Source organism: Barbus barbus (genome assembly GCF_936440315.1).
Source record: "Barbus barbus genome assembly, chromosome: 32".
Classification (NCBI taxonomy): Eukaryota; Metazoa; Chordata; class Actinopteri; order Cypriniformes; family Cyprinidae; genus Barbus; species Barbus barbus.
The window spans coordinates 18685856-18710551 of record NC_136760.1 but is presented as its reverse complement, the minus strand read 5'-3'; the positions used below and the strand labels follow the sequence as shown (position 1 = coordinate 18710551).

At 36.9% G+C, this 24696-nt stretch overlaps 1 protein-coding gene across 2 annotated transcripts in view; it reads left to right on the top strand.

Moving 5' to 3' along the window:
• The window catches only part of LOC306852456 (unconventional myosin-Id-like), a 66615-nt gene that overhangs the window by 6232 nt on the left and 35687 nt on the right, over positions 1–24696 (top strand). For both annotated transcript variants that reach the window (XM_079389309.1, XM_079389310.1), the window contains exons 2-16: positions 6275–6483; positions 8156–8249; positions 9584–9749; positions 10059–10112; positions 10421–10516; positions 11396–11512; positions 11610–11813; positions 12149–12294; positions 12406–12520; positions 12676–12846; positions 19783–19853; positions 20594–20668; positions 20775–20907; positions 21838–22004; positions 22976–23183. In XM_079389309.1, coding sequence (XP_079245435.1) covers positions 6275–6483; positions 8156–8249; positions 9584–9749; positions 10059–10112; positions 10421–10516; positions 11396–11512; positions 11610–11813; positions 12149–12294; positions 12406–12520; positions 12676–12846; positions 19783–19853; positions 20594–20668; positions 20775–20907; positions 21838–22004; positions 22976–23183 — 2026 coding nt within the window. The remainder of the gene's footprint in view (positions 1–6274; positions 6484–8155; positions 8250–9583; positions 9750–10058; positions 10113–10420; positions 10517–11395; positions 11513–11609; positions 11814–12148; positions 12295–12405; positions 12521–12675; positions 12847–19782; positions 19854–20593; positions 20669–20774; positions 20908–21837; positions 22005–22975; positions 23184–24696) is intronic.

Sequence of the window (24696 nt, the reverse complement as noted above, 5' to 3'; positions counted from 1 at the left end):
TTAGATGAGCTCTCTCGCTCACATTCACTGTCTTTAGGGTTTATGGCCTTGATTTATTTTATAGTCTTGACTGACCCCTCAGCCACTTCATAACAACCCCTTTCTGTTTCATGTTTACAAGAGGCTACATCCTAGCCCCAATTTCATTAGTCTGTTTTTCCGTATGCGCATAAGCGACTCCTAAATAATTCCCAAATTGTGTATTTGCCACTGCTGGAAACCCACTTCCTCTCTCCAACCGTTGATGTGGTTTGATTACATTACATAGACACATTAATGAGATTATATGTGATCTGTTCTAGCTAATAACATTTAAATGGAACACAATGATAGATGTGTCATTTATTTCAATGCACTTTTTCCTCTAGTGGTTCAACACATTTTCAAGCATGTCTGTCCTGAACCGTGTTACAGCCAGGTGTCAGTAACATTCACACTAATTTCCACTCTGCTTCTCCCTATCCTTTAGTTTTCAGCCAATTACCTCATTAACTGTACTTTCTCTCTTTCTGGTCTAATGTCTGTTTTTGTACTTTCCATCCCTGCCCTCTTTTTACCCTGATGGCTTCTTGAAATAGCTTGCTGAGTAATGTCTGACTCTGTTTGGCCGGTCGTGTCTTTTTGTCTGCTTTTTTCTTCTTGAGTTGGCCGTCATCTCATCCGCTACTGCTCAGTGACATCATATTGGGATCAGAACCATGTGCTAAGAGCTGAGTTGAGTTAGAGATTGGCTCAAGGCCATGTATAGTCACTTTACCGTTGACCTCTGAAACACAATCGTCAAAACACGCCTCAGTTTTCCTTTTTCTTTCCCTCATCCTGACGGGAGAACAAAAGGTACCTGTGATCTCAGGGAGACAATGAAGGGAGTGGGCCAAAATAACAAAAACTTCAGCATGTTGGCATGCTCTGACATTTACACCTGGCTCTCATTTCCCGAGTAGTCAAAGCTAATGAAAGTTAGCGTGAAAGCTGCACATTTAAGACATGGCTTGAAGTTTTGCCAAGTGGGACACACATTTTCCCCATTCAGGCTTTACGCACAGTAGTATGTTTGTAAAGGAGGTTAGCTTGACAAGACTGAGTCAAATTGAGTCCAGTGGGCATGAAGAGCTTTCCAGAAAAATTGTTTTGTTTTTTTGCTGTTGAAGGATGTGTGTGTTAAGATTTTAAGGCTTGTCAGCAGTACAGAAGCAGCTGGTGTTTAACAGCAAACAAATGTACAAATTGCACAGAAACTCAGTTCAAATGTGGGAGAAGATTTGTTGTGGTGGGGGTGACGTGAACCTTCTAAGATTAAATTAACAGGCCAGAAGAACGACAGGTGTCTCATATAGAATAAGGCATATATTGGATTTATAATAGTGCATAATAATTTATTTTATTTTTGCATCTATATTACCTTTGATGCCATCTTATTCTCTCCTGAAGTCTTTAAAAACAACACTTAAATGCAAGTTTAAAAATGAATATCAATTATTCATTCTAAATATTGTGATGTCCAAATTAATTTCAATGATGTCCAACATTTCTCATCAGATGTCAATTTTTCGACAATTGTCTCTTTATTTATACTAAAGACTTTTAGGAGAAACATCTGAGGCATAACTGAGATCTCCAAAAATTCTTCTGGGCTGAACTGTCTCTGCATGATAGACAGTCCAGAGGACAATTCGCTATCAGATCATACCCTGCATGCTCTGTGTTAAGCTGTGGACTGATTGCTTGGTGGTAAATTGTATGCGGGGATAAACAGGGATCAGGGACAGATTATCCTTTCATTGCTGGAGTTGTGAATACACAGGCTTTGATTTGCTATCTAGGAGTTGGACCATCTTATAAGTCAGTGCTTTAGTGTGCAGGCCTTGCATGTTGATGTCTTTTACTCCATTTCTTTGTCTGTAATTCTCTTTCTCGTTTATTTATCCTGTGCTGCTGTCCAGTTCAGTTAATTTTCACTACTCTCACTTTTTACTCTTACTTGCAACTAGTCCGAGGGAATTTACAGGCTACACCCCATCCCGGTCAACCACAAGCAAATAACCGCAAGAGACCCACCCAAACAAGCCTGAAACCAGTAGTTATCCTCAGCCTGGCAAGTGATCCCTTTCTAAAAATGGTGTCAAGCTCTTATTGTCTGGGACTTCAGATGACCCTAGTGTTTTAAAGGTTGGTCTTTATGTGGTGAAGGGTGTAGCTCTGACTGCAAACTCTTTAACTTGCTTGAATAAGTTCAATTTTTTAAAGTAAGAGGTATGGAGAAATTAAAGAAATAGTTGGCCCAGAAATCGTTGTTATCAACTACTCACCTCATATCAATCTTGTATGAATTCCTTTCTTTACTTGTTGTTGTCCATATTACAAAATTCAGTGGTGTGCAAAACAACATTTGCCACCATTGACATTCATTGAATTGGCAAACAACAAACAAACACTGAAACTTACTGATCTTCTTTCATGTTCTTCCTTAAAGCCCTTCTCTTTCAAAACCCTTCGTATTTGTCTCTTTACGTTGACCTGCCAATTCAGGGATTTTCATATGATTCAAAATGAAGCCACAAATGACTTTTTCACATTTTCAACACTGCTGTTTAGGGGAAATCTGATAGATTTGGTAAATATGGTTAAACTAGAGCTGTGTAGCTGCTTCTAGATTTCTGAAAGAGCAGATTCAGTGTGGGCTTCTTATCAGATGTTGATAATCTGATCACAGAGGCAGATGGGAGATGACGATTCTGTGTTTTCCCCCACACACCCCACGACATGCTGGGATTCTGTTACACGCACAGCAGATTTCTGTGGGCAGCTGTCCTCTGGGACTAGGGCGAACTTAAAGGGTTAAGAGTTAGAAGAAAGTGAAACGTGATGGAATCAGCAAGATTTGCTGACAGGTTCTGAGAATCACAGTGGATTTCTGACTGGCCAAGTTGTGATGAGAGGACAGATGGTGGATTCAGTAGTGTGTACCGTGTGCTGTAATATTAATGAACGCGATCACAACAATATGTTTTGGCTATGACTTTGATAGAGGGTTTAATGACAGACTGTGATGTCACATTTCTTGTTTCTGCAAATTACAATACATAACAATGTTTATGCTGAAATGGCACTTTTGTGAGGGCACACATTGACTAGTGAATGAGGATGGGACCGAATGGTGGTATAAAGGACAAAAGCATGCCATGAGTGGGCCTTTCCTAGAATTTGATTTTTATATAAGAAATGAGCCACTTTATTTACAAATACAGTAAAATGCACTACCATTTTTTTTTTTTTTTAATTCAGCAAGGATGCTTTTAACTGGGAAAGTAAAAGTAGAGACTTTTACATTGTAATGTACATTACAAAAATGTATATTTAGAATAAAATAAAAATGAAAATCAGTGATCATGGTTTCCACAAACAATTTAAGTAGTGCAAATTTGTCCGCAACATCCTAACATTTTTTTTAGTGAAATAAATGCTGCCTTGATGAGCCTGACAGACTTCTTTCAAAAACAAACAAAAAATACTTTAAAAAAGTACAGATCCCATCTTTTCATTGGTAGTGTATCATTTTGTGTTTTCTAAACATTGAATGATGACTCTTATAATAGACTTTTTGAAAAATGTAGATTTTTTGGTATCAGTTTCATTCATGGCCTTTGATAACTCGTATAATGTGGAAAAAGTTTCCTTGATCTTTACAGATAAAAAAAGTTCATTGTATTATGAAAACATACTATAACTTTCAGAACTCACATTCCTGATAAAGATCAGTAGAGGATGGAAAATGCTTGTAAAATGCTATATTATGTCTGCTTTGTTACACTATTTTAATTGGGCCTTAGATTATATAAAAATTAGTGCTGTCAAACGATTAATCGCATCCAAAATAAAAGTTTTGTTTACATAATATATGAGTGTGTAATTGTGTATATTTATTATGTATATATAAATACAAACACATGCATGTATATATTGCTATATTTATATATTAAGTTTTTTTAGATATATAAAATGTAATAATATAAATATATAAATGCATATACATGCAAATATTTTCAAAATATATACTGCATGTGCATGTATTTATATATACATAATAAATAAACACAGTACACAAACATATAATATGTAAACAAAAACTTTTATTTTGGATGTGATTAATCGCGATTAATAGTTTGACAGCACTAATAAAAAAGGATAAAAAATGTATGATATTGTCTTGCAATTTTAAATTCTCTATCTGTTGAAAAATTACGTAATATTTTATTTAAAAAATAAAACAATAAAGTTACTTTATCAAAATGATTCCTCTGTCATTGTCATTAGCTGACGTTGTGCTCCCTGAGGGGCTGATGTGGGTGAGTAGAGCCAGCCTGCTGTGTTGGGGTGTGGAGGCCTGGCCTGTGCTCCTTACACACAGACCTCACATTGACAGAAGAACAATGGTGCGGGTACACCACAGCATCCTACTCTGCTGGCTGGCACAAAAGAGCCTTTTCATGCAGGCTGCTCCAGGGCTGGCCTGACAGGCTGTTGCCACCAAAGGCACAAGCATCACTACCATGCCACCCTGCTTGCTGAATTTGTTTGATTCAAGCTAAAACTTGTTACATTATCAAATCAAATTTCCAGAATTTCATGTTATTCCAAATTCGTATTGTTGTCTTTTTCACAAAAGGAGAAAGTTATTTTGCCTATAATAAAAGTGGATGTTGTCCATGGGCTGTAAAAAAAAAAATCACCATAAAAATAGTCAGTTTACCCTGTGAGCTGTTTTTCAAGTCTCCAAAACCCATATAGCTTTAAGTTAGAAACATAATTAAATTTAAGTCGCTGTTTTTTGTTGTATGGAAAAAGTAGCTTGGACATTCTCCTAAATGTGTTCCACAGAATAAAAAAAAAAGTCATACTGGTTTTAAAAAGACATGAGGGTGGCAAAAGTTTTATTTTTGGGTGAGATGATTTGATATGATTATTAGTTTAATGTAATTACACTAGTGTTCAGACCAGAACGTTGGTAAGATTTTTTTCTCTTGTTTACCAAAACTGTTTAATCAAAATGCAGTAAAATAGTAATATTGTGACATATTAGTACTATTTAGTATTATTTTCAAATGTAATTTATTCCTGTGATTTCAAAGCTGAATTTTCAGCAGCCGTTACTCCAGTCTTTATTGTCACATGATCCTTCAGAAATCATTCTCATATGCTGATTGGTGCTCAAGAAACAATTCTTCGATGTTGCTTAATCTGATTTGATCAGGATTCTCTGATTAATAGAAGGTTCAAAAGAACAACATTTATTTGAAGTATTATATAAACATTACAACAACTTTATAGTGGCAAAATGTTCATTTTTGGTTGATTTCAATTGGGTGGGTTTAAAGTACACACATTTAGTTTAATGTAACCCTGCTAATTCTATGAATCCCCGATGTATTTGTGAGAAGACCTTAGGGAATTGAGGCCTGTTTCTGTGACTTGTTTGTGTGAATCTTGTTGTATGGTACATTTCTGCTCTGTAGGGCGTAAGTAAGGTACTCCCTGAGGATTGCAGCAGTTCTTAATACTACTGAGTCTAACTGTTCTACATGTTTAAACTTAATTAATTAAAAGGAATCCTGAAAATAAAAAGACCAAGATCCATTCAGAGCTTCAGTACCACTCAATAATATAGTTCAGTATAAGACTATGAGGTCATGCCTCAAACTTCTAAGCACACTGACTGGGGCAGGATGGAGCTGAGGGAGGCTTGGCAAACCCACAGGTTGAGAAGAAAGGATGCCTTATTCTAGGCATGACCCAGGTCTGCTCGGAAGAACAAGGAAGTGAGGTTCCCCTGAGGATGGAGCACAGAACAGCTAGCTTTTTCATAGCAGGCGAACGTCAACTTCTGGCTATATGTGACCAAGGAGTTGGGTATGGAGATGTAATAGTCGTTGGTTTGTCTGAATGACTAGTCAACACCTTTGCTATGCTGGTTCAGGGCTAACAAGCCTATAAATTCAGGTTGGTCTATTCAGCAGGATTAATTATTGTGCAAACAGATTATACAGCTCATGAAACATGACCTTGACTCTCCTGCGCTATTTATTTGCTTTTGATTCCTGACAGAGATAATTCATTAAGGTGCCCTTTCTTTACATAAAGCTCTGAAATATGATTATACAAGCCACATTGACCACAAACCAAACAGAGCGGTCAGAATCATGCTTAAATAAATATTCCATAATATGCATGAATGTGAACACAGCAAATCAATGATATGCTCGTCTTTGTGCTGCAGGTTCGAAAAGGGTCGTATCTACAGCTACATCGGAGAAGTGGTGGTGTCGGTTAACCCTTACCGTTCCATGAACATTTACGGACGGGACATCATCGAGCAGTACAAAGGCAGAGAGTTGTATGAGCGACCGCCACATCTTTTTGCCATCGCCGATGCTGCGTACAAAGCCATGAAGAGAAGGAACAAAGACACTTGCATTGTTATCTCAGGTAGACTATGTCTGAATGTGATGTAACTCACCATTGAGCTCATGGGTGAATCTGTGGAGCAGCCACTGAAGTAATACTACATTTTTAGGAGAAAAGTGCATTACTTCATCCTTAAATAATATTAAAAACAGCCTGTTGTCTTCCTTTTATTTGATCAAATAACAGACTTACTGGAATACAGGCTTTCAGGGTCTTCTTGTGGGGCTGCAGTATGACTGGGAATCATGTGATTAGATCTGTGGTCAGATGAGAATAGCTCGGCATTGACGTGGTGTGTGGTTTCCCAGTCACAGAGGACTGCTTGGGTAGGAACTCTCAGTAGAGTTCAGTGCATGAGCAAATTGTTTTCTCAAGACATCCCCATTGTGTGAAAAAGATTAACGACAATATGGTTGTTTCACAATTTCTACAAAAATCTCTCTTTGAGACAGTGTTTGTTTTCCGTCTGGGATGCTGTGGAACTATTCTGAGGTGGGGCACATAGCTCAAGGGAAATAATCTGGTGACCACTCAGATGTTGCCTCTGTATGAAAACATTGATTATTATCCAGTGAGTGACCACAGGTTATGACTACACTGCAAAAATATTTGGTATATGGAGTGCCACCTTGTGGCAAACAGAGAAACATGTTTATTTTTTTAGAGCTATGTATAATATAGAGTTAGAAAATAATTTTGTGGCTTTGTTTAACCAATAAATTCCATGAGTGCCTCTGTGGTTGTATAATACTATCTGATACAATAAATAGGTTAGGGTCTTACTAAACAACTCTTTAGCTTTGGATTTCGGCTTTTTTTTTTTTCCATACACTTTTCCCTCTAGACTTGTTCTTAGCCCCAGGGAAATGTAAAATGTATATTTGATACTTATAATAATTATTATTTCATGTTAGGCTTATAATTGTAATCTAATTACACTACTGTTCAAAAAATTTGGGGTTAGTAAGATATTATTATTATTATTATTTTTAAGTAAGTCTCTTACTATGACCAAGGCTGCATTTGTTTAATCGAAATACAGTAAAAAAAAAAAAAAAAAAGTAATTATGAAATATTATTACAATTTTTTAATAATTTAATTATTACAATATTGTTTTAATGTAATTTAATTAAATTAATATAATGAATTATAATTTAATTTATTAAACTGAACCTGTACAAAATCTGAATTGTCATTAGCCATTTTTACAGTCTTTTTACTTTAGTTTCTAATGATTCTTCTGAAATCATTCTGATATGCTGATTTGGTGCTCAGGAAACATTCCTTATTATTATCAATGTTGAAAACAGTTGTGCTGCTTAATATTTTTGTGGAAACCATTGTATGTATTCTCTGCTTTATGATAAGTTCAAAAGAGATAAGAGAACCATTTATTTAAAATAGAAGCCTTTAGTACTCAAATTGGTATGTTAGTTTTATTAGTAGTGTAAGAAAAAAAATCAATTAGAAAAATAAATATTTATTAAATTAGTAATTAATTAATTTAGTAAATTAGTATAAATTAGTCAATTAGTTTTTAGAAAGATGCAAAATAGAAGCATTTTTACTAGTAGTCTCAGATTTTTGAATTCCATTGTAGATTGTAATGGCTATAATTAGTTACTTCAGTTTATTAAATCCTATTATATACTCATATATGTAAGTATTAGTCATTGTTTGTTTCTTTTGCAGGGGAGAGCGGAGCTGGAAAAACAGAGGCGAGTAAATATATTATGCAATATATTGCTGCTATCACCAATCCCAGCCAAAGAGCAGAGGTGGAGAGGTACGTACAACAAAAAGCCTTTCTGTTCCTCTCTCCTCACTGCTGCAATGATGAGTCATATAAAGACCATGCTGCATAGCATGCCTCCTTAATGTTATAATCAACAACCACTGAGCATTTCAGTATTTTATTCTGTTTATGTAAAAGCTGTTCATAATCACATGAATCACTGCTTAGTTACAACTTAGAGAAAGCATAATTTTCAAAGTGAAATTTCTCATGGTAGCGAGTGAATGAATTATACATTTATTTCCTCATGGGGAGAGATAGAAGTGAAATGTAGGGCAGAGATTAAAATAGTGCTGGGTCACGTTAATTGAAATATGATGGATCCAAGTCGAGCCTGATAAATAAATGATAGGAAAGTCCACTATGCTTTTTGCTTGATCTTTCTTTTAACTATGTAGCTTGAGAAATATAACACCCAGTATAGAGGAATATATAGGGCATGTTATCTTTATGTATCACTCTTGTGCAACGTGCTACATAGCTTTATTCTTTTGTCTTAACTATGCAGTAATAGTAATAACAATAAAATCATGCTTTGCAACTGTTATCCATAGAATAGTGCTTTGTGCTCATCTCATATCAGTGTTATTGCACCCAGAAGATATGGTTTATTTTCTCTGCTTGCTAAAGGTTAATGCTCTATGGAAACTGGGCATTGATCAGTCGAAAATATTTTCAAGGAAGTACATCTAAAATTATGCCAAACACAGAGGCATCCAGCACTGATTGGAGTTTTGTAGTCTATACTGTCCATTGAAAGATAATGAAAAATAATTAACTTTGACGTTGCTGTTAGGATACTTAAAGCAACACTGTGCTAAAAGTCCAAAGCAATGTGGAATTTTACAGGATGCTGTAGGTATTTGGGTCACAAAATGGAGGAAAGTGTCCCGCTTAATGCCTGACAGGCTTGTAACAGTAGGGTTAGGACCTCTTCAGCTTGTCAGGCACTGAGTGGGGCAACTTCCTCCAATGTGCAGTGTAGGTCATGCATGGCTTTTCGGCAGGAGAACCAATGCTGAGCATTCTGTGGTCTGACCCGTGCAGCAGGCCTCATAAATCATCCACTGAAACACTCTAACCACCATGCTGGGATACCACACGGTGACACTATATACACAAAAATAGCCAGATATAGCCATGTATACTTGCTCGTAAAGGCTTCATAGAGACAGATTTGTGTATTTACTCCAATACCAAATGTCAGAAGCAATCAGATCCATCAGCCTCATATTAAAACTGACACTCATTTAGCTGTAGTAGTGAACTGATGCACAAGTGGCTAATAAATGCAGTAGAAATGAAAAGAGTGTGTGTTTATACAGGGTAAAAAACATGCTGCTGAAGTCCAACTGCGTCCTGGAGGCTTTTGGGAATGCCAAGACCAACCGCAATGATAACTCCAGTCGGTTCGGCAAGTACATGGATATCAACTTTGATTTTAAGGGAGACCCCATTGGCGGCCATATCAACAACTACCTGCTTGAGAAGGTAGGTGGCGCTAAAGAGGATAAAATAATGCAGTTTAGATGCAACTTATTAATCAAAATTAAACCGAATTTTTATAATGAAATATTATGATAGTAATGTTACAAATTACAGTATTGTTACAAATTGTCTTAAATTTTGATTGTTAATAATAAGTTTAATACTTTTTTGCATTTTGCATTCAACACTCAATTTAGTCTTGTTTGTTCATATAATAAGTGCTTGAGAAGCTGTGAAATATTTATGTTTAATGTTTATTATAAATTCATATGATCTTTAGCGTTAACACTTTTAAAAAAAATTCTTCCTTAGTCCCGAGTCATTTTTCAGCAGGAAGGAGAGAGGAGTTTCCACTCTTTCTACCAGGTGAGTGAAGAACTCACCGCAGACATTAAAAAGCTGTTTTTGTTTTGCCAGCCGTTCCAGACACCAGACAAATCCCACCAAACCTGTGTTTATGACTGAGAGTCTTCAACGCCTAATCATTTCTCACTTTTATTGCTCTCACAAAATTCTCTTCAAAACATGTGCAAAACATCAGAACGATTCCATCTGCTTGTTAATGCTCTGCAAACCATTATTATCAAGACTATAATTTACATGCTTCTCCATATCAACACAGGAGAAATGATCCTGTAGGGAAAGTCAAAAGTGTTTTTAAATGTATTTTTCAGATGGTGAAAGGAGCTCCAGATGCTCAGCTGCGGTCCCTGCACATTCAGAGAGACCCCACAGCATACACCTACATCAAAGTTGGAGGCCATATAAAGGTATTGCACCATGTACAATTGAAAAGAGACTATTGTGGGTGGGTAGGTTTGTGTAACATATGAAACATCTGTTTGGGTTGTTACAGAGATCAAAAAGGATCTCAAGGCCATCTCGGGAAAATAAAACCATTCTGGGGCAATCACACATAATTGTGCAGGGAATTTGATTATAGTTGTTTATAGGTACAGTAGCCACTGGTGCATATTAAAACCTATTTTCAATTGCCTCATATCTTTAGCCTGTTGAGTCAAGAGGTGAGATGACTTAGCAGTGTTCCATTGCTTCTGCTGGGAGTTTAATGAGCGAGAACAAAAACAAATTTAGAGCAACAAACAAGGTGTCGTCATGGAACAGGCCGGATTGTTGAGCTCACAGAGGTCTAAAACAAACAGCCTGGAACGTTTAGAAAATTTCATACCAGTTCCCAAGTCTTTTATAGGTGCACATGCTGGCTAAACTTCACACTCTGTCCAGCACTACTGTGGCTGCAAAAGGTTCCTGCTGTATGGAATCAGTGCTTCTCTGCATGAGCTTTTAGCCATATGCATGCCAGAATAATTAGCGTTTTGAGTGTTGTGCTCTTGTTTTAGGAAGTCTAAGGATTGAGTTGCTGTGTCAGCAATTTTCAGCTTTTAATTGCTCGGCTCTAAATTAGATGTGAATGTAATAGTAGGTTTAATGACCTCCCATTTCAAAGCATTGATTTACCTTGACTAAATGAAGGGCTTTTAGCCAGTTTACCAACCAGGCTGTTATCCCTGAAGCTGAATTAGTCAGAAGCAATGTCAGGATGTTTTAACTTTATTTAATGTATTAGGATCTGACAGCTTTTTTTTTTGTGACCGTAACTCACTCAGATTGTCTTTTCAACCTTGCAGTCCTCTATAAATGACAGTGCTGATTTTAAAGCTGTCACTGATGCCATGAAGGTCATTGGATTCACTACAGAGGAGATTCAGACAGTCTACAAGATCCTCGCTACCATCTTGCATCTGGTTTAGTATTTTTTATGCTTGTTTAAAAAGTATTACTAACTGCAGCCAGTTGCTGTAGCTCAAACTCATTGGTTGATGAATTATTTGATCTTTCCAGGGGAATCTGAAGTTTGGAAGTGATGGAGATGTGACTCTCATTGAGAACTCTAAGCTAGTGTCGGTTCTGGGGGATTTGATGTCCACCAAAGACGAGAATGTAGAAAAGGCTCTACTCTATCGCACTGTGGCCACCGGCCGCGATGTCATTGACAAACAGCACACTCATCAAGAGGCCAGTTATGGCCGTGATGCTTTGGCCAAGGTATGAATTGGGGCTCTGGGAGACTTATTTTAGGAGACTGTGGTAAACAAAATTGAGGTAACTGCTGAACTGAAGATTTTCATATGAGCTACATGCCAGCATCTGAATGAAAACTTCTATAGACCCTAAATATACATGATAGATTTGATCCACTATAATGATAGTGATATAGTTGATTTTGCACACGTTATTTTCTGCCTTTTTGTATTTTTGTTGTAGGCTACTCTTGTTTATTTTACTACTCATATAAAAAATAATTATTATTTTTTTTATAAAAAGTAAAAAGTGTGTTTCTTCATCCACCGGTTGACTTTTACTCTTTATTTGCTTCACAGGCCATTTATGAGCGGCTTTTCTGTTGGATTGTGGGAAGAATCAATGATATCATTGAGGTAAAAAATTATGATGCCAGGGTTCATGGGAAGAACACAGTCATTGGAGTCTTGGACATCTATGGCTTTGAGATCTTTCAGAATAACAGGTTAGAGCATATGCTGTACCGTACATAAATGAAGATCTTAATTGGCTATATTATTCTCCTCCGTTTAGTATAATTATAGTGTCTCTCCAATTTCTTCCTTGTTTTATCCAGCTTTGAGCAATTCTGTATAAACTACTGTAATGAGAAACTACAGCAGCTCTTCATTCAGTTGGTGTTGAAACAAGAGCAGGAAGAGTATCAGAGAGAGGGCATCCCCTGGAAACATGTGGGTTTTATTTGATTGTTTCTTCTCAAACTTCTCATATCTTTTCTGTTTATATTATACAAAGAGAAACTCATTTTGCATGGATCTCTGTGGCTTTAATGCAATAACTAAATAAACTTTGTTGTGATTTTGTTTTTGTGTGTTTGTTGAAACAGATTGACTACTTCAACAATCAGATCATCGTGGATCTGGTGGAACAGCAGCATAAGGGTATTTTTGCAGTCCTGGATGAGGCATGCATGAATGTGGGGAAGGTGACGGATGAGATGTTCCTACAGGCTCTCAATGGAAAACTGGCAAAGCATGCCCACTTCACCAGCCGGAAGGTATTGAAAACACATGCCAATTAATTAGTCTACTTAATGGGGACATAACACATAGTTCTGCCCAATCTCATGTTAACCGTGAGTACCTATAGAGTAGTATTGCATCTTTCATATCTCTGAAGAGTCTTTAGTTTTATCAGAAATAAGATATAGCTTTACGATTGTCTCCGAAAACAGTGGAGCTCCTGGAGGCATGCCGTGGGTGGAGCTAAAGAGTCATGAGCATGTGTGTGCCGATTGCCAACAAAACACAGAAATTTGATGCAGTTTTACACATTGCCAGCGGTTCCGAATCATGACCGGCATCTTTTATCGCTGGGACCGCTCCATCTTTCAATAGCAAATGATTTAATGTTTTTTTTTCAGGATTCTTAATGAATAGAAAGTACAAAAGAATTAAATAGAAATATTTTGTAGCATTATGAAATTTATTGTATTCACTTTCGCTTTTGATCAATTTAATGCCATATAAAAGTTATTCCTTTCAAAAAAAGATCTGACCCCAAACTTTTAAACTATGGTCTACACAGTACCCAGTGTCTTTGTTGAATAATGAGCATTTTTGCAAATCTAGTAGGTCATTCAGGAATTTCCTTTTTTTTCACAGTTTACATACTATAGAATTAGAAATAGTATGATAGAATGCTGAGTTGAATTTTATGCATTACCCTGAACCAACACAAGGAGGCAATAATGTCCAGTGAAAAATTCTCCAGTATTTCTAACTGCTGAGCCTATGGTGATGTCACTGGCAACCAATGGAAGCTAGTAAGACTGATGTCTCACAGCCTTGGCAAAGTGTCAGAAAGTGAGAGGGAGTAGGAGAGTTATGGATGGAGACGGGCTGAGATAAAGATAGAAAAAGGCAGTGAACGAATCAAAATGTAAACATAACCCACCTTGCAGAGCTCTAGACAGACGGGATCTTTAGACACTAATCGGCCCTTCGTACATTGCCCTGGGCACAGACCCAGCAAAAGGGTGAGTTTAGGTACAACTTTATCAGAATGCTCTCAGAATGTGTCCTCAGCTCACACATGCTGCATTTTCATCAAAAGGGGGAAGGAGAAGTGAGCAGGCATCGCCTGCCCCCTGATAATTCCCCCACGTCAGGCTGTGTGAATAATCAAAAGTCTCCCTGGATGCAGGAATAATAAGTGTCCTTCAGAGCTCATTTGTAATGCAGGGGATTACTCCTCTCTGTGGAGGAATCTCAGGCCTGTTAGCTAGATAGATGATGTGCCTTTCTCCTGCTGTGCGTGAGCACAAACATCTGCATATGTGTATCCATTTCAGTATGTTTTAGATATGGCTAATCTATTTATATAATGGCTACTCTCGCAAAATTTGACATGCAAAATGAGTATATGAAAGAGAAATTGATTGGTCAGTAGGGGGAAATGGATAAGGAAATCTTTCTAATATATTCAGGTGTGTTTATCACACATATTAGATCCAGGCTGTGACACTTTCAGCCACCCCTAAGATGTTTCCAGGCTTGTTTATGGTGGGAGACACGAACTGTGCAGGCCACTTTAACAACATAATTAAGAGCTGCTTGTTAAAAATCTGTGGCCAAGTCTGTTGCATTCCACCCCCCCCCCCCCACACTCAGGATGTTTACCCTCTTCACTTTGCTCTTTTCCTCTGCAGTCTCGATTTAAGAGGGAAAATTTTACCCTTGGTTGATTTCAAGTATGAAATGTATGCTCTGTGAACTGGAGTTGTTTCTCTGTAGTTGGGCCTGATGGGAAACATGGAACTTGCTCTGCCATAATCTGCACCGTACACAGTTTCAGCGAAGTAAGAGATAAAAATGGTTCATTATTTCATAAATTAGTTTTTTTTTGGACTTTTAAATTCAAATGTTCTGTATGATTTGTGAATATCTGCTTTAAAATTCTGGTGATTATAGATACATTGTAGAGCATAGATGTTTAATTTTGAGTGAGGGAGAGCAATGAATTGTAACACTTTCTGCTCATTTATTTAAAAAATATTCAGTAAAGATCTTTAAAATTTTTATTTAACTTAAAATCATGGACAGGTATTGATTAGTGTAGAATAAGTTATATGTGAACTCACTGTGTGCAAAACAAATGTTATGAAAAATACTACCGTTAAAAAATACTACTATACTTGCGTTAAAAAAAGGTTTGGGTTTGGTAAGATTAATTTTTAAATAAGTCTCTTATGCACACAAGGCTGCATTTTTTGAGCAAAAATATATGAAAATTGCGAAATAGTATTCCAATTTAAAATAATTGTTTTCTATTTCAATATATTTTGAAATGTAATGTATTCATGTTTTGGCAAAGCTGAATTTTTAGCAGCCATTACTCTAGTCTTCAGTGTCACATGATCCTTCAGAAATCTGAACTAAATCTGAATCTGAAATTTGTACTGACCCCAAACTTTTGAATGGTAGTACAAATTAACAGGTTTTAATCCTGAGGACGTTTTAAATGGAAACATCAGTGAAATACAACAGTCATATAAATTCAATCACTTTCCAAATTTTAATGATGTTAATTGTAATTACAAATGGTTGTTGTATGTTCTGCATGCATTTGAGCCATTTCCACTGGCCTATAGCTGTTTTATTCATGCAGACAGAAACAATACAGAACACTGCTACAGTATCAAATAAGGTGTTTTTTTTTTTTTTTTCAAATCTTTAAAAAAAATCTGGGTTAATAATTACTGATAATCGTCTGAGGTATTACCATTATATTTACTGATCAAGGATTAATCAATTATCTCTACACTATGTACACAGTTTAAAGACCAAATGTTGCTGGAGTCGTGGTCGTGGTTAGATTTTATGCTTTGGTTCTCATGCTGGAGATGATTTCATTCCCCTAGACAAAACTATTTGCCCTCTTTAATGTCAAAAAGCAAAAACTTTAGGTGTAAAACAGTGCTTTGATGTCAGGAGCCTCACTTTCATATCTAATTGCTTAAATAAAGAGTTTGCCTCGGTCTATATATACGTTATATGCTTTATCTAAGATAAAAATATCAGATGTAATGGCAGATCTAGCGTCAAGCTGCCATATCCATCTCAATAATGTGCTTCATTTACAGGCACTTTCACCTTCTGTGCTTTATCAGCTTGTTTACGTCTTCCTTCATTTGCCTCGCAGGCTCTTGGTGTTCTCTGTGTTTCCCACTTTTTCATCGCACCCTTAAAATGACTTTGATCCTTCCAGATGTGTTATAAAATTTTTTCTTTTCCCATCAGCTTTTAATTACTGTTATTTGCTGACACAAGCGCTGTCTGAAGGTAAGCGTCAGGGGCTTCGCTCCTTTCTCCTGGTCTTCTCTTTGATCCCAACTCCCCCATCCCTTGTTTTCCCTCTCTTCATCACGTGCTGATTACAGGTGTGGCCGTGTGAGCGGATGCTGCCGTGGGAGTGCATGGATGTCTGGTTGTTTGAAGGCGAGGGCAGGCTCATTATCAGATCAGGCTTGTGTAGGCCGAAGCAACCAGCCAATTAGCTGTTGGTTTGTGCTACTGGAGAAGAGCTCCGGTAGCCTCTGTGGCCTGCTCTTCTGCAGAACTGTTCATTAGGAAGAGATCAGGACTTGTTTCTATCGTAGTGGAAGTAATTGCGTTGTTTTTGTGGTGACGTGTGAAGCACCGACACACGTTTAGCACGTATGATATCGGATAATTGGTGGATGAATTCCCTGTGCGACATGCATTGACACGTCAATGGACCTGGATTTTGGACACAGCTTTTTAAGTTTAGCATTAGCTAGGTTGTTTTTCTTGAAGTTCTTTCCACATGACTCATGTTAGCGTTGGCCAGTGCATTGAACTCTGCTTCAGCTTTACCCTGCTGTGCTGGTCAATTGATTTCAACTTTGACCTTGCTTGCAGCTGACCTTTCAAAGTGCATCCAATTTGCATGACGAATCTATCTTTTCAACCCATATCTATGATTTATGCCTTGTGTATTTTCGAGTATTTAAAAACTTTGAAACTTTATGAAGAGATCTTGAATTCCTCAGTTTCTTTTTTGTTCTTTCCAGTCATTGTTCCTCAGTTCCTGAACTGATTTAAATTCAACAATAAGGTTTTGTGAATCACATTTGATGAGTCCTATTTTTCTTTCTGTTTTTTGTTATAAACTCAAATAAATGTTTTCACAGTTTACTGTTATATTGGCCTCTTGTCTGATCTAGATTTCTAGAGTCCACAGTGATTTAGATACCTGGCTACCGTTGGCTGTGTCGATGTGTGAATGGCAGATTTTGGGCTTTGTTGGCAGGTGCAATTGCCATTACTGTGTTTGTTTGGCTTAACCAACACTCTGTATTGAGAAGCACAGGTGTTAGACAGGATGGTGTGGTCCTGGGGGGTGAGAATAGAGCTTGGAGTAGGAGGGTGGGGAGGCATCTGTGCGACCAGCAGGTTCCAGGATTAAATGTGTCTGTACAATCACACTTTTTTTTTTAAACCTGTAAATCAGGACCGGGTAGAATTGGAGTGCTTGTAGTTTGTTACTATGGCCTACAGATCAGGACAGGTGGACCCAAACTGTGTAGATGATGTGAGTTTAAATCCAGATTTTACAAATAAAAGTTGTAAACATGCCAAAAATGCTTTAGTGCAACAACATTTAATATTGGTGGCTAAATCTCATCTGTTTTCTTCTTTTTGTTGTGATTTAAAGCTTGAGGCTGTTAAGTGGAAGGTCATTAGTTCAATCCTACTTAAGCTGGTTCCAGGATGTACAGGGGAAGACTGGGATTTTGCTTAGTTAAACCTAATAAACATCATTTGCATCTTAAAAATATTAAGGCTGCCAGTAGGTCTTGTGCTTTTTAACTTATTATATGTTCCTTTGTTTGGCAAAGCTGAATTTTGAGCGGCCATTACACCAGTCTTCAGTGTCATATGATCCAAATCATTCTACTATATCAATTTGAAACATTAAAATAATTCTAATAGCTTTTTCCCAAAGCAAAGAAATCAAAATCAAACACAGTATCTGTGATAATGAAAGTGTTTTTTTTGTTTTTTTTTTAATTGACCAATTTCTTTTTCTTTTATATGTAATGGATGTTTTACAGTTACATGGCAATCATGCAACTATTTTCTTGTGTTGTCGGGTTTTTAGAATTAGCTGATTTTCTTATATACAGACATACGCAATAATATGATAATGTAAATGCCCTTATTGACATTTTTACAATGTTAATGGTTATTATAAATGAGACTGTATTATTACTGTATTACCTTTACTGTATTAACGCTGTTAAATGTCCACTTCTGTCTATAAAGGATGCTTAAGGTTTAAAGGTGTGAACTTGTTCTTTCTCACCATCACTTTTTTTTGTTTGTTTAGACACTTTTCAGATCCTGCTGTGACTCATCTCCATTTTGACTTTCAGTCATCTGTGCTCTACTTAGTAAAATGGCATATGCAGTGTGGCTCCGTTTAGTCGATGATTACACTAAAGAGACCTCATTTTATTCACACATTGTGTTGTTGTATGTGCGTGCGTGTTTCCGGGCATGACTAATTGAGATATATCGTGTTTTTTAAGTGACCCAGTGAGTGTTTGGAGCCTGGTCTGGGTAGAACCCATAAAGACCTTAAACTCTTGGGAAATGCAGTCCTCAGATGTCCCACATCAAATATGAATCTCCATTGCAATTTTAAATGAGTAAATGATTGAGTTTTTTTCAACACCGCTTCAGCCATCCATTCAAATTGATTCTGATTGCTATTCCACTTCGGGTGAAGTGTTCAGAGTTTGTCCTCTCTGGTAGAGATAGTAGCTTCTCATCCATTCCTTTAGAGGGCCGTTTTATCTGTATTGCAGTTAAAATGAGCCGAGTGAGTCAGCGCATGCACAAACCAAACAGAGACCTGTAAAGTGGCACCCGACACAGAATAGAGATGCTGGCGTTTACCACAATAGAGATTGCCACACAAAAGCTCACTAAAATTTACTGATAGTCAATCCTTTAATTAATCCAGCGTGTGGGCTTGTGAAGGCTTGTGGCTAGAGCGATACGGAGTGTCATTGTTCTGTTCTGCTTTAATCCGCAGAAACGGGCGTCCCTGTTCATGCAGTGGATCAGCAGCACTCTGTATCTTATTGAGAGCTGAGGCTGCTTGCCTTTGATGTCACTGCTGTATTTTATGAATGACAGTGAGTCTTATATAACTGCACTAGCTGCCCTCACCCAGCATACAGAGACTCCTCTAGGAAGACAGTGATCGGGCACTGATAACAGGGCCTTAGAGCAAGTTTATGCACCGTTGCAAATTAGAAGGGAATTTGAAAAACATTTGGTCTTTTTTTTGTAAATTTGACATGTCTCGCTCTTAAAGATTAGGAAGAAATAGCAATACGGCATAAGCAATAAGGGAAAAAGACACTACTGTTCAGTAAATATTTGCTTTTATTAATCAAATTATAACAATTCTCCCAGCAGGTAAAATATTAATAAAACGCTATGTGTAGGCTACTGGTTGCATAGCAATTTGATACATTAATATAAACCATGTGACCACAGGTGTACATTTTACAGCTTCAAATGCAGCAGAAGGAAATCAGAATTTGAGTCAGAAATATCCTTTTTATAATTATAATTAAAGTAGGCACACTTGGCACTCAACACTACATAGTGTAGTTTAAAGCGCACGGTCTCTTTCATAGTCTTTCACTGAACTTCTTTCAGCACAGCTTTTTTAGCACTGCCGTCTTATGCTGGATAGAAGTGCGCATCTCATCTATCTTTCATAGTCGCAGATAAGAGTTACTTAGATGCTCCCTCCCAGTCTTTGAGCTGCCTCGCTCTTTCTCTGATGCTACTGCACTTTTGCAGGCTTGTTTACTGCAAAAATTAGCAGTTGATGTGTTATTAGGAGTTTTGTATTAAAAATCTCTAATTTCCCTTCTCTGTCTCAACAGCTTTCCCACACAGACAAAAACCTGGAATTTGACCGAGACTTCCGCATCCGCCATTATGCTGGAGATGTGGTGTAAGTGCACTTTCTGCTGTTTTGGACCATAAGCCCTAAATGCTGTAATTAAAAAGCACCCTTAGTAACCCACAGAAGGCTTAACTAAGTGGAAAGAGATCTAGTTCTTCCCTTGGGCACAGATTGGGTAAATAAACATTTGAATGACGCAAGCGTATTAGTCACTCTGAATGATATAAATCCCAGTTATCAAAACAAGTTTATTCCGAATGCAGTTTCATATTCTCACTTGATCGGTTTGCCAGATTGCAGGCTGTCAGTTATTTCCTACAGTTCTGAGGGCGTAGGTGTGATGTGACACCACATTGAAAGCCTTGTTGATGTTCAGGCTCCTTTGTGTGTATGTGACAAAGAGAGAAATGTGTAGAAGGATAACTAAAATTATATTCTCCATTAAGGAGCTAGAGCTCTTGCTGTGTCAGTTATAATACTGCTTGTTTCCAAGGAAGCTTGAGCATTTACTATAACACTCATATGTAGATCAAGATTAAGTGAAGTGTAGTATTATTATTATTATTATTATTATTTTTGATGATGATAAAATACTTTATCTTATCTTATAAAAGTAAGCCATAGTTTCATTCCCTGAAAAATGTAAACATTGTGTTTCTGTGTGGTTTCAGATAATGAGATAGGAAAAGAAATTGCACAATTCACCTTTAATTTTGAAAGTTGCCATGTGCAGACTTTCTGTTTATATTTGTGTAATTCAGTCCTTGTGGTTGTGTGTTTTGTTTCAGTTATTCTGTTGTGGGCTTTATTGACAAGAACAAGGACACCTTGTTTCAGGACTTCAAGAGGTTACTTTACAACAGGTCAGTATTACCATAAACTACATCCCTCCAGTCTTATTTGCATACCTGCCAGATGTCACACAACACCCGTGACTTATATATGTCCTTCTCCTTCTGTGTTTCACAGCTCAAACCTTGTGCTGAAGGCCATGTGGCCAGAGGGCAAGCTGAGCATCACAGAGGTCACCAAACGACCCCTGACTGCTGCCACTCTCTTCAAAAACTCCATGATAGCTCTAGTGGAGAACTTGGCCAGCAAGGTGGGTGTGTTTGAAGCATTTTTCCATATCTGATATATTGAAATATAAAGAGTTTTTGAGATAATGACCAATGAATGCATATTATTGTGCTTTTTACAACTCAACTTACCAAATAAATACTCATGTGGACATTAAATATTGATTTCAGTTTATTTTTTAATGTGAGAAAAAATAGACGGCAAAGCTATGTAGGAAATTGAGGTACCTGGGAAAATGGTCTAGTTTATCTATCAATATAAAAATGTAGGCTGTGAATGTCCAGTTGAGTCAAGTATTCCAGAGCGCTATTTAATAGTGCAACAGTCAAGTTCCAGAAGAAAAATCCCATTTATTTTCTTCATAGGAGAATATTTTTTTAACGATAGATTATAAGCATTTAAAGAGTTAGTTCACCCAAAAATGAAAATTTTGTCATTAATTACTCACCCTCATGTCATTCCAAACCCATAAGACTTTTGTTCATCTTCGGAACACAAATTAAGATATTTTTGATAAAATCTGAGAGCGACATGAGGGTGAGTAATTAATGACAGAATTTTCATTTTTGGGGAGAACTAACCCTTTAAAGACAGAACTACTGTGTTTGGTAATCAATGGCATATACTTATGTTGAAGCCATCAGCATTATTTCAACTAATTTTATTATATAATTTGCAAAGGGATTGTAGTTTTTGTCTCCACTAAAGCTGTTAAGTACCCAGCCTTGTACGTTTGTCTTTTTGTCTAATTTTCAAATACTTTTTTACTTAAATTTAAACTTTTTAATGCGACTATCCTCGTAGCTGGTTGGTGTGGTCATTTTAAAATCTCTTTTACAAAGATTTTTTAAAAGTCTCTATGAGAAATCATTCTGGAACTAAAGTCGTTAAAAAAGTCTGGGGCACTCTATAGATGCGATTACTCACAATCACCCTCTGTTGGTTTATATAGGAGCCATACTATGTGCGTTGCATAAAGCCAAATGATGTTAAGTCACCGCTTCTGTTTGAACACGAGCGCTGCAAGCACCAAGTGGAGTACCTGGGCCTCCTGGAAAACCTCCGGGTGCGACGAGCTGGTTTTGCTAACCGACAAACCTACCCACGGTTCCTTCAGAGGTGAACTTCCTATGTTTTTCCATTTGTATGCGCAACGTGTTTCGATTTCAAAGCATTTCTAAATAATTTATTTGTTTATTTTATGTTTCAATAGTCTTTTAATTTGATGTTCTGCATGATTTGATATTAGTGTATGGTTTCAGCTCATGAATTGCAACTCAGTGCTCTTGTAACAGCTTGTGTGAGACTGTTGCGTCTTTGGTTGCTAGTGACATCTGAAACTACAGATTGATCAATCAGATTGTGAAGATCTTATGCAACGTCTGTTGGTGTGAAAGCTGTCATCCTCTGGAGTACCTTCTTCACGAAGTGTCATAATTGCTGAAGGGTTTTATGTAACAATGACGTGCAAGCTGAGTCTTTTTAAATAGCCTTGAGAGCATACATTGTACTTTATCATTCAGTATACAGTGATTCTTGATATATATAGGGACCAGAATCCTTGAGCTAAAGGATTAAGTTCTCAGTTTTCTTTAAGATGAAGTCTCCTAAGTCTCTGAGACCTCTGTATATTGCTCAAAACAAATAGTCCCCTAAAAAAACTCAGAAACACACTTGCCACAAATCAGATGAGTTGATGAGATTCAACACCTGAGTTGACAAAAAGTCTGTCGCTCAGAGGAAGTTAGACTGAAATTTATCTAATTGATAATGCAGTGTTAACAGCACTCACAGGAGTGATTTGTGTCTCTGTCACGGTTGCAGATGTGCATGGAATATAATGTACTACTTAGAGGAGAGATTGGACAAATGAGGATTTGATCCAAAGGGTCCGGCCTCACATCTCTCTTAAATAAGCACTCATGTTATATAATGCGTGTTATGAAACGGATAGTTCGGACTCTATATTCTGATTGGACGAATCACACTTATAAATATATATTTAATAAATCTATATGTTTATAAAAAAATTATATGTTGAGGTATTTGCTCCATCCTTGAAACATTCTTCTTTCCTTTTCATTTTTTAGGTATAAGATGATCTCCGAGTTCACCTGGCCCAATCACGACCTGCCATCTGATAAGGAGGCAGTGAAACGTCTATTGCAGGGTTGTGGGTTCGAACACGACGTGGCCTACGGCAAGACCAAAGTGTTCATTCGCACCCCTCGAACCATCTTCAGCCTGGAAGAGCAAAGAGCAGAGATGGTGAAGAGGATCGTCCTCTTTCTGCAGAAGGTTCGAGCTCAATACAACAGACTTGCTATGTGTAGCTTAGGCTTGCTGTATACTTGTATAAATACTGTATATACAGTGTCTATTTGGACAAATTAATTTTCTTGCATGGTTAACAAATATATGAGACCAGTGTCATTTATTTTACAAGAAAATAATACTTTTAAAGTGAAGTATTTTGCAAAAAGAGGTATTTACATCATACACCTTTTAATTGACAAAAAAAGCTCATAAAAGTAAAGTTACTTAGCTTTACTATCACTTGTTTAATATTGTGTTACCTAATGCAATGACATGCAAACATTTTTAGTTCTGACTTAAGGGTCCAAATATACTTTTTGGGCACCATATAAATTAGATATGCATTTGAAAATCGAATAACCTCCCACGAAGTGCAAGACTCTTCATGCTTGCTCCTATGAGTCATAATAACATTCTTAGACCTCAAGACTAACCTCAGCTAACCTTATCAAACCTCATTATACACTACCATTCAAGAGCTTGGGGTCAGTAAGATTTTTAAAATGTTTTTGAAAGAAAATGTTGAAGATTGAAATGTTTTTATGCTCACCAAACCTGCATTTATTGGATTAAAATACAATAAAACTGTAATATTGTGAAATATTATTACAATTTAAAATAGCAGTTTTCTATTTTATTTATTTAAAATATAAATATTTTATAACATTTTAAATGTATTTTCTTACACTTTAGATCAATTTCATACAGCTTGCTGAATGTATTTAAAATCTTACTGACCCCAATCTTTTGAACAGTAGTTTGTGAAATTCCACACAAAAATCAATGGGACGACATCCAATTTTTCATAAGACATTCATCATATATCATTTGGTATTTGGCTGGTTTTCAAAAAATTTAATCTGATAAGGAATTTCTTGAGACTTCATTATGGCACACACTCATGCACTTACTTAATCAGCTTTAGAGGCAGCAAAGTGCCATATCCGCACTACCCTATGTTCCTGTGATTCATTGACACCATTACTTTTCAACAACATACCTCACACCACAGCAGACTGAACAACAAGGCAAAAATAGAACAATATGGCACCCAAATCCCACCACCTCACACCATTTTCTTATTTTGTCTGTGTAAATACACAACACACAGTACTTTGTGGCATTTTTAAAGGAACTTTTCTACCTTTATTTTTCCTCAGGAGTATGGGAATACTTTGAATGGCAGATTTATTGACTGCCAGTGTCATTTCACTGTCACACAAAATGATTGTGGGATCTTAGTGTAAATTCCCTACTCTCGCTTTACTGTCTTCAGTGACTGACGGATATTGGAAATCAAAGCATCTATTCTGTCAGCTACTGTCTGCGCATGGAGTGTTTTTTTTTACCACTCCCCCGTTGCAAGATCTTATTCGCTATTTCAAAAGATGTTATCAGAGAGTACCCGTTATCGAGATGCTTTTAAACACAAACTGACATGGTTTTCCACCACACTTGTGTTCAATATCAAACTCTCAGTTCTAGGCTCATAGTT